The following is a 10906-nucleotide window of genomic DNA, read 5'->3' as shown; positions in this document are numbered from 1 at the left end:
AAAGACTTCCCTGACGTGTCAGAAAGAGCAAGCAAACACACGTGAAACTGAGTGTACTCCAGGTGAAACTGGAAGACCTCTTGTAAAACCCCAAAGCAAAAAGTCACAATTTCAGGTCGAGAAAACTCTAGCTTTAGAATCAGAACTCAGGTCTGAAAAGGATAAGACTGTTCTTTCTCTGGACAAGAAGAAAGCATTAAGTGAGTCACCTTTGGGTAGGGATGACCATCAACAAAGTCCAGAAAGTCACAGCATGGCAGGTGGTAGCAGGATGATGACAGACAAGGAAGCTGATGGCAGTGAAACTTCCCTGCCATGCATTGCTGCTTCAGAGTTGCTTGAAGAGGCTACCTTGAATACATTAGCCGCACAATTAGTAGAGGGCGGTATCCTTCATGAACAGACAGGCCAAAAGCTCTTACTAAGTGAAGCAATAGCCCGAGGCGTGGTGCCCAGTCACACTGCTGTGAAACTTATGGGAAAGATGAACATGTTTCGGGGATTCTTTGACTCTCAGACCTGCGAGTCTTTGACAACTGAAGAAGTCATTGATGAAGGTCTGATGGATGAGAAGTTGTTGCACAATGTCCTCATGGCAGACAAAGCTATAAGTGGTGTCTTAGACCCTCATGCCCACACGCTGTGCTCTGTGAAGGAAGCAGTTGCCATTGGACTTCTTGACACACAAACAGCCACCAGAATTTTAGAGGGGCAGGTGGTGACTGGTGGGATCATTGACCTGAAACGAGGCAAAAAGGTTTCAGTTACTTTAGCCTCAAATCTTGGCTTGGTGGACAGTGCTGACCAGCCAGAGCTTATAAATCTGGAGAAGGCTTCCAAAGGCAGAGATGCTGAAAACACAGTCAGGGGGAGATTAATTAGCTTACAAATGGAAACAACTGGAATTGTGGACCCTGACAACAAAGCCCCTTTAACAGTCATGCAGTCCATTGACAGAGGACTTTTGGAGAGAGATGAGGCCATTCAGTTGTTGACAAAGCAGGTGGTAGATGGAGGTATCATTCACCATATATCTGGAATGAGACTTTCTGTTGATAATGCCTTTAAGCATGGCATCATTGATGAAGACTTAGCCAAGGAACTCAGAAAAGTTGAGACCTTAAGCCTCCGTCAGTTCTCTCATCCTGAAACAAAGGAAACTATTTCCCTCTCTGAAGCCATGAAATTAGATCTTGTAACACCAGACTTGAAGAGAGAAATCCAAGAAATTCAGGCCTTCACTGGAAGCTTTGTAGATCTCATTTCTGGGCAGCAGTTGACCCTGGCAGAAGCTGAAAAGGAAGGACGATTAACTAATAAAGCAACACTGTCATCAGAAATGATGAATGGGATTATAGATCCTGAGAGTTACAGAATTGTTCCCTATTCAGAATTAGTAAAAAAGTGTAAAATTGATATTGAATCTGGACAGAGATATCTAGAAGTAATTCCCTTTTCAGACATTAAAGATGGAGCGAGTGACAAAGTACTTACGTTGTCTCAAGCAATTAAGCTTGGAAAAGTAGACTTTGCAGCTGCACTGAAGGTTCTACAAGCCCAGGCAAATGCTGGGGGAATCATAGACCCTGCCACAGGAAAAAGATTGACACTGTCATCAGCTCTGGAACAGAAATTAGTAGATGAAAACATGGTCAGAATTATTGCATCTCGTCAGGTGTTGGATGGAGGAATTATTGACATATTCAGTAATCAGAGAGTGACTTTAAAGGAAGCTATTGAGAAAAGACTTATCAGTCCTGAACTGGCAACTATAATCCAAGAAAATACATTTAAGTTCAGTGATCACCAGGCTCACGTTGAAAAGCAAGATGGAATAGAAGTATGTGAAATAAAGAAGCAGTTTCTAAGAAAGGAAATGTTAATTGCTCATAGTCAGCCTGCTGAAATGAGTTGTGGTAAAGGAGAAAGTGAGAAATTATCTCAAATTGAAAACCAGTCTGCACAAAAAAACATTAAAGTGAGAGTTTCTAATGGGGAGGAGGCAAAAAAGAGCAGGGAAATTTCATTAAAGGGATTGGAATGCGATGACCAAAATAAGAGATCTTCTCCAGATGCTAAGGAATCTTTGAGTGTCATAATTCCTAGTGATGGTAAAGATAAATCACTGGGCCAAGATTCAGAGACATATCTTCAATCAGAAATTTGTGAATTTAACCCCAAAGAGGTGGCTTCTACAACCATGGAAAAAAATACAAACGAAGAGCAAGAAATAATAGTACAAACAGAAATTATTTCTCATATGAAACAGCCTGTATCAGGTCTAGATTCTAAAGAAGTAAGGGAAAACCAAGGAGGAATTATTTCAGAAGTGCAAGAGTCAAATCATGAAACTTTAGACAAATTACTAATTCAGCAGGTTATACAGAAACCAGTGAAAACCACAGAGAAGGGTAAGGGAGGGAAGAAGATTGTAGAAGAAAGCATCAAGACCCGCGGACCAGCAGCTCTGTCAGAAGAAAAGCTGAATCAGGAAACTATTAGTGATGACCGTGACCCCAGTATAGAGAATCAGTGTACGGAGATAACTGCGCGTGAAAAGGGGAAAGAGACTGACAAGGGTCTGGGCTTTTCTGTTGTTGGTGAAACTGAAGACTCTTCTTCCCAAATGACACCCAAAGGAATTTCTATAAGAAATCAAGATGCTTTAACCTTCTTCAACTCTAATCAAGTCAGTGAATCTCAAGAAATTATTGTTGGGCTCCAGAGTGAACTACTCTCCTCTTTGATCCCAAGGCCTGAAGGATTGTACTACCAGGAACCAGTTGGAGGAGTCCAAGTTGCAGACACAGCTCCAAGTTTCACAACAGACAGGTCTTTCCAAGGAACCACCGGACAGGAGACCAATTATCATCAAGATTCTTGTGTTACTTCTAAGGTTAGACAAACCAAAGATCTGCCTTTCTTGTCTAATGAATATAAAGAAAAATCATACCAAGAAGTACCTTTTGACTCAACAAGCACTGTTAAATTGGAAGAGATTAGAGTAGGCTCCAAAGAAGTCAGTAATCTGGAATTCTCAGACAGAAAGGACCTTCATCCTCAGGACAACAAAAGTGATCGTGAACATGGCAGAATTCTTGAGTCTAAAATAGTGACAACTCAGGAAATACCTGGAGAGGAATCCCTACGAATGTCAAACCTTATAGTTACAGGTGCAGAAGTAGGGTCCTTTGAAGGCATAGTGACTCAGAGAGTTCCCAGAGTCGCAGTGTCCCTTCTCCCAGAGAAATTGTCCAGAGAGGTGTCTCAAAAAGAGAATACGGGACAGCAGGAGGCCACCATTAGTCCTATTCCAGACACCAGTGAAGAGGAGAGGCTGCCCCCAGTATCATGCCCCACAATGAAGATGGACGAGAAGACACCACAGGAGAAGCTCAGAGCGAGCCCTGGCAGCGAACAGACCCCCTTGATGACTGTACCAGGGGGAGCGAGTGTGAACCCGGAGCCCTTCAGAGCTACTAAAGTAAGTTACCCAGTGGTGTATTTGTGTGTGTGTATGTACTTGTTATGGCTAATTTCATGCGAAAACTCTTGACTGGATACTGAGCTTTCATGAGGAGCCTGGAAGGCTGCAGTCCATGGGGTCACTGGGAGTCGGACACGACTGAGCGACTTCACTTTCCCTGTTCACTTTCATGCATTGGAGAAGGAAATGGCAACCCACTCCAGTTTCTTGCCTGGAGAATCCCAGGGACGGGGGAGCCTGGTAGGCTGCCGCCTATGGGGTCGCACAGAGTCGGACATGACTGAAGTGACTTAGCAGCATACATCTGCTTAAGGACAACTAGAGGATTCTCTAAGATATAACTTAGTTTATAGTCATCTGTTTGTAACATAGTTGTTGGAAAATTAGGTAGTAGCCCGGAATGTCTTTCTGAAATTTGCAAGGGTATCATTAAAGCTAAGTTAAAATACTGAGGCTATGGTACCTGAAGTCAGAGAGGTTTTTGCTAAAATGATGCTTATAGATTGATAATCTTGAGCTTGTGCTCCCTGAGGAAATTAATGAATTGCTTATTTGTCCATTGATTTGCTACAGTTTAGATAAAATAACACAATTTATTTCATTCCATGCAATGTGTAGTAAAAATTTCTATTCTGTTCTATGACCCTGTCTGCTTTAAAGGCAAACTTAAAGAGGAGTGTCAGATTTGAGTGAGTTTTCTTTTTGGCTCCACAGAATGTATTTACCCGGCAGCTCTGCCTAGAACATGATGAGAAGTTGGTATCCTATCTGTCTCTTTTACGGGACATTGAAATGAGGACCAAGCAGATTCAACCTCTAGAGCTCAACCTGGCAGAGCTACAGGATCTGCTGTGTCAGGCCAAGGTAGGTTCCCAGAGACTTCCTCCAGGCCCATCAGTTTGGGAAAAGTAGAGAAGACACCACAAGAGAAGCTTCTGAAGCAAGAAGAACGTGTTCAAAAGCACTGCTATTTAATGGACAAAAAGTAGATTGGAAAAACTATAATTAGAGATCTATGAAGAAAAGCATGGGGTACTAGTCTCACAGAAACCAAAGCATAAGAGACTCAAGGGAGTATTAGAGACAGTGGGCAGTATTAGATACTGGTCAGCAGTATTAGATACAGTAGGGGGACTGAGTACAGTAAAGACTAAAAGTGGGATTCAGTGCCTGAGAGTCACCGGGCACCTTGATAAGAACAGTTACACTTGAGTGGTGGGATATAAACCAGGTTGCAATGACAATAAACAGGATGTTGGAAGGTGGAGACAATTAATGTAGGTCATGCTTTCCAGAAGCTTGGTAGTGCAGGCAAGGAAAGAGAGGTAGGACACTAGCTAGAGGAGATGCATGGGAAGAGGGATGTTTTGAGTGGATTTTTAGGCTGAGGAGAAAGAACCAGTAGAAGAGGAGAACGTGAAGTTAGGGAAGAGAATGAGTGCTGACTGATGGAATGAGGTCCCCGAGACATGGAAAGACATAGAGATAGACAGCCTTGAGTGGGAGGAGGAGCACCTCCTTCACTGCAGCTGGAGGCTGAGAGTTGTCGCAGGGTTGGAGTCATGGGGAGCGCAGAGATTGTAGAGGTTACCAATTCTCTCAGTGTCCAGAGGGTGGCCTTGGGCAGGATGGCTGAAGGGGAGGGGAGGATGATGCCCAAAGAACTACCAGGCTCTTCTACAGCTTGTTTCTGGCCTCTCTGCTGAGGAGCAGAATATTGAGGAATAGCTGGGTGGAAAAGCTGGCTTGGGGTGTTTTTATGTTCTTTGGTTCTACTCGCTTGAACTTCGGAGTGGAAGAGTTGTCCTTTGGTTGACTTATATATTGCATCACATTATTTAAAGCATAATGACACTAGTGGAGAGGTAGCAAGTTGTAGGGCAAGAAGCATTGCCCTGAGTCAGAAAACCTGATTGCAAGTCTGGGCTCTATTGCTTATCAGCTGGGTGACCTCAGGGAAAAACAAATTCACAGTTTTAAGCACTGAGGCATCTGTCCTATAAATTCAGGATTATGATGTCTGCTCTGCCTCCTCAAGAATGATTGATTGTGAGAACAACAGAAAAACTAATGAAGATCTATAAAAACATTTTATAAGCCCTAAAGCCTGTGTAAACATGAGGTGACAGAATAATATGTTTACAGCTGATTCTAAGACAGCAAGATTTCTAGTCTCGATTTTGGAGGTAACTCCAGTTTATGCCCTCAGGTGTTAGACAGAGAGCTAAAGGATTTATCCACGGTGGTGAGCCAGGAATTGGAGTGTGTGGATCAGATTATCATCAGCCAGCCTCAGGAAGTCCCAGCTCAACTGCTGAAGGCGCTAGAAAAAGATGCCAAGAATCTTCAAAAGTCCCTCAGCTCTGTGAGTGACACCTGGGGTTCCAGACTGCTCCACCTCCAGAGTGCCTTGGAAGTACAGAAGGTAGCTTCTTGTTTATTTACAAAGGCTCACAGAGTCTGGGCAGGCTTGGAGAGCTTTATCATCTAACTTGCCATTTATTTCTTAGACTAGAGTGTTAAATCAGTATGAACAGCTAGAAGGCAGACTTCAAGATCTGAGAGCCTGGGTTGGCGATACCCATGTTATTCTGAACAGCAAGGAATATGACAGTGAAACAGATGCTGGCAGCCTGAATCACTGCCTCCAACGGTGTGAGGTGAGTGCACCACCAGCTCTCAAGCATGTTTTATTTGCCCTTTTGTGTTGTATTAATTTCATGTCTCTGCTAGGCAGTATCTGTACTTGCCTTTCTTAGAAAGTGTGACTTCCCATTTGAGAAATAAAAGGTCTTTGCAAATTTTTCCTGTAAAGGGCCAGATAGTAAATATTTTAGGTCTTGCAGGTGACCTGTTTCTGTGGCAGTTGTTCATCTCTGCTGTAGAAACATGAAAGCAGCCATACACAGCATATAAACAAATAGTTGTAGACATGTTGCAGTAAAACTTTATTTACAAAACCAGATGACAGGCAGGTCTGGCTTGGGGAGTGTAGATGACCAACCCCTCATCTTGAGAGGTGGTTTTCTTCTTGTTAAACTCCAAGTTAATTGATTCTTTTTTGTAAGTCAGTGAGAGAAAAAGTTAAAGATTCTGAGATGTATTTGAGCTGAGGATTCTCCTGCCCCCAACACTGTTGTTTCTTTTGAATTACATTTAAGATAATATCAGATAATGCTCACGTTGGTTTATCCACCCTCTGCTATAGCTATTCCTTTCAAATTCTTTCTGAAGTCAGAGCAGAAGTAGAGATGTTCCCTCCTATTCCAGCCTCTTCCTTTTCCCCAGTCTTAGGAGGTACAGACCTAAATGTTGTCTGTGGTCAGGTTTCCCTTGTATGCATCCTTGCCCCTCTTTATCTTGCAAGAGTTGACTTGCCTTCTTCTTTTGCACCCTTTAATCTAAATACACCGGTGGAGGAATGAGTAGCAGACTTTGTTCATTGACAAAAGTTTTGAAAGAAGCAAGGGTGAGAAAAATTCCTATGACATAGTATGAAATATAAGAACACAGAGCACCCCCTATATTGGTGTCCTTGCCTGGTTATGAATTACATGAATTCCATTATGGGAAGAGAGCCAGTCTAAGCCTCATTTTCCTAGTGAGTTTCCCGAATCCATGTGTTCACAGACAAGGAAGTGTAGTCATATGATAAATATGCAAGTAGTTCTGCAAGCCCGCTTTGCAGGGTTGCTGACTGCTCCCAATTTCAAAGTGATAGACGCACAGATATCTTACTTGTTTTTATGGTTTTTTAATTGCACCCAGTATAACGTGGGTAGTGATTACTAAAAGTTTGTGGGAATATTGCATGCTTTTTAATTGTCTAAAAGCAGATAAATTCTAGTGTTTAGGCAGTTTTTTACTGCTTTATCTGTCTGTAATCCTTTACAGTTTTAAAATGTATAAAATGTTCAACATTTTTGTACAGTTTTAAATGTATAATATGTGTAACTATTTAAAAGTCAAACTTTAGTGAGCCACTAAGAAATTGAATATTTTCTCATTTCTGGTTTACCAGTATCTCAGGGCTAGACAAACACAAATAGTTATTTGCACCTAATAAAATACAATTAGATCTATCTCAGACCAAAAATTCATGCTATACTTTCCAAAGTATAGCATTTTTTCACTGGGATTAGCAGTGCTATAATTCTGTTAATATAAATAATGGAAAGTGTAGTGCATTTAGAAATCAGTGGTTGATTTAATTTATTGTTCCTTTAATTATAGTTAAAGGAAACCTAGCTATAATATGTGAGGACTCTGGAGAGGCCAGAAGTGAGAGAGACTTCCATTGTGGGTTGGCCCTAGAAATAATCAGTGTTGCTTTTAAAAATACAGGAAATTAACCTCTGTTTGATTATGTTGATTCTTTGATTAGAACCACCAGTTTCTGTTTCTGCTTCTGTAGAGAATTGGAAGTTTCTTTCCTCTTTTCTTCCTTTCCTCATCTCCCTTAGGACTTGAAACAGCCCATGGCTGAGAGGAAATCCCAACTGGATGCACTTGCCTTTGATATTCAGTTCTTGATCTCCGAGCACGCCCAGGACTTGTCTCCTCAGCAGAACCGGCAGATGCTGAGGCTTCTGAATGAACTGCAGAGGTCCTTCCAGGACCTTGTAGAAGAGACTACAGCTCAGGGGAATGCCTTGCGGGACCGTCTTCAACAGATGGAGCAGGCTGCCCAGGTCAAGGTCAGACTGAACCAGCGGCTGGGCTCAGTTGGTCCCTGGGATGTCCTCTGTCTTTGGGTTTTCTGGCCAGACTCCATCTGTCATGGTTCCAGGAGCCTGCATTTACCAATTTTGATTGGTCCAGGCCAGTTTGGTTCTGGTCCTGGAGACAGCTGTTGTGACTGTCTTTCTTGCTGTGTTTTTGGTTTTATGTATGCGTGTGAGAGAATATGTGTGTTTACGTGTGTATGCATGTGCAAGGTCTTTTCTTCTTAGTTAGACTTTACTGTAACTGTGTCTCATTGCCTCTGACTTTCAAATGAGAATTTTATCCCCAGCCTGTATTTCCCCTACTCTCCTTCAGTATTCTTTTGAGGGCTGTTAGGAGCAGTTAGATACTCTGAGCTCTTGAGAAGAACAGTCCTGAAGTTAGTTTTATACTGGGGCTTTTCAGATGATAACAGTAAGATTCCTTGACCACCTTCAGACAGCTGACAAAAAGATTTTTATCAGAATCATATGAATTCTTTAGCACCTTTGAAAATTATTATTTTCTGGCACCTTTCTTCACACTATTGTGTCTAGTGCTTGTTCAGCTGTGGAAAACTGTGTGTAGAAGCACTGTTGATAAACTGCAGGAAGCCAGGATAATCATCTCCCCACCTTCTATCACAAGCCTCTTCTTGTAGAACTCAGCATAATTGCATGGTAACATCATAACCTTAGAATACCAAGAATGATGCTTATGCCATTCTTCTGGATGAATAATAAATTGAAATTCACCAGGATAGTATTAGAATTGTTATCACCAGTAAAACTGTCTCAGTGTCTCTTTTATTAAATACTGTGCGTAGTAGAATGAGCTTTTGAGTCAGGCTTAAAGGGTATTTAGTGAAGTCTGTATGTCCCTTGTTACTGCTTAGTTGTTTCAACTGTATTAAAATTGAAGTAAGATAGTAATGAAATATGATAGGTTACCTCTACATCTGGAAATTTGCAGTGTCCTCACTTGGATTTTATACAGCTTGGTGTAGCTTATGGATAATTAATGTAATAGCAAAGGTCTGGGCCACCTTAAGATACAGCCCACATCCAGAGTAGGCCCCTGAGCTGCAGAAGATGGTCCAGTTGCATGTGAACATTCTCTTTAAGCGTGTAATTAATTCCACGACATTTATTAACCTTGTTATTGTCAGAAATGCTCTCCTTCTCTCTATATTTGCCCTGAATGCATGTGTTTGTCTATGTGTTAACTTGTTTGCTTTGCTTTTTTCAGATTCAGTCTGCACCCATCCTAACCCATGAAGATCCTGTTTTACAGCTGAAGAGCTCTTAGGAGTTCTCTTCCAGAGCCTTTCTATTTGTCCTAAAGCGGGGGAGAGAGGGCCAATTTGGGCACCTGTTTGTAAGTGCAGGTGACTCCAAATGCCATCAGAAGGTAGAAACTGGTGGAAAATGGTCTTAGAAGGATGATCAGGAGAACACATCATGCTCAATTGCTCAGTCAGGTGCTTTGGTGTCATGTGACTGAGAGGTCTGGAAAAGGATCAGGCACAGAAGCAAATCCCTGCTCCCCTCGGGCCGGCTTTTCTCTTGGCTATTGGTGTAGACCCTTGAAGAACAGAGCCCATTGCTATTCTTGGCCACTTCCCTTCTTCTCAAAATAGCCAAGCCCCTCACGCCTGGCAAGTAATCATTCCATTTAATGGGTGTCTGCATTCGTGAGACATTTGATTTATATAAAGTCAGATTAATTATTAAGAAGCTCAATTAGCTTATAAATTATCCAGTTTCTTGATTTTTCCTCCTAGTCCAGTCCTTCTAATTTTCCATATTATGACTTCATATGTAGTGTATCATCCAGTTCCTGTAGAAGTGATCAGAACCTATCATTTATTATCATATGCAGTATCATCTATGGATTTTAAGCATCTAAGCTCTTTCTTCTCCATTTGCATGGATAATAAGCAGTCTGGCAAAGGAACTTCCAAACCAAAACCTCAGAGCATTCTCACCTGAAATCACTCCTAATTGTAATTCAGGCCATAGATCTAGACCAAAAGACTGTCCAAATGAGGGGAACTTTCTGAATATGATTTCTGTGCCTTTTCCTGCTCTAGTCTCCCACCAACTTTTCCATCCTTGTGATATAACCTTCCTGTTTTACATTTCAGGGAGTTATCTTATATTTATAAAATGAGAATCATTAATTATCTCTTGGGCCCTTTGCATTTTAATTAGACCCTGCAGAAACAACAAAATACCTGTCACCAGAAACTGGAGGATCTTTGCAGCTGGGTGGGACAGGCAGAAAGAGCATTGGCTGGCCATCAGGGTAGAGCCACCCAGCAGGATCTCTCTGCTTTGCAGAAGAACCAAAGTGACCTGAAGGTCAGTAAGAGTTAACTCACTTTTTTCATTCCTTCAGCAGGTAGTTAGAAAGGCTTGCTATGTGCCAGGCCTAGTGCCAGCAACATAATGGTTAAATATCCCTGCTCTCATGAAGCTTATAGTGTCGTGGAAGAGACAGACTTTACACAGATAATCACAAAAATGAGCATATAATGTATTCACTATTATATCTATAAAGGAAACATTACATAAGAACATATAACAGACGCAATCTTGACTTATATTTCAGAAGATTCCTTTAAAGAAGTGTCACTTAAACTGAGAATCAAAGGATACATAGGGGTTGATGCATGAAGGGGTGGGAGGAGGAAGAAGACGCGCCAGGCAGACG

At 41.8% G+C, this 10906-nt stretch overlaps 1 protein-coding gene across 13 annotated transcripts in view; it reads left to right on the top strand.

Annotated features, from left to right (window-relative positions):
• The window catches only part of MACF1 (microtubule-actin crosslinking factor 1), a 342575-nt gene that overhangs the window by 219199 nt on the left and 112470 nt on the right, over window positions 1–10906 (top strand). For 11 of the 13 annotated variants that reach the window (XM_010862750.1, XM_010862748.1, XM_010862749.1 and 8 more), the window contains 6 exons: window positions 1–3484; window positions 4202–4351; window positions 5697–5912; window positions 5998–6147; window positions 7951–8184; window positions 10405–10554. In XM_010862750.1, coding sequence (XP_010861052.1) covers window positions 1–3484; window positions 4202–4351; window positions 5697–5912; window positions 5998–6147; window positions 7951–8184; window positions 10405–10554 — 4384 coding nt within the window. The remainder of the gene's footprint in view (window positions 3485–4201; window positions 4352–5696; window positions 5913–5997; window positions 6148–7950; window positions 8185–10404; window positions 10555–10906) is intronic. The other 2 variants (XM_010862758.1, XM_010862759.1) reach the window with 1 other exon arrangement.

This window comes from Bison bison, unplaced genomic scaffold (genome assembly GCF_000754665.1).
Source record: "Bison bison bison isolate TAMUID 2011002044 unplaced genomic scaffold, Bison_UMD1.0 scf7180017864484, whole genome shotgun sequence".
Classification (NCBI taxonomy): Eukaryota; Metazoa; Chordata; class Mammalia; order Artiodactyla; family Bovidae; genus Bison; species Bison bison.
Note: the sequence above shows the minus strand (reverse complement) of the source record. Positions and strands in the feature narration are given on the sequence as shown.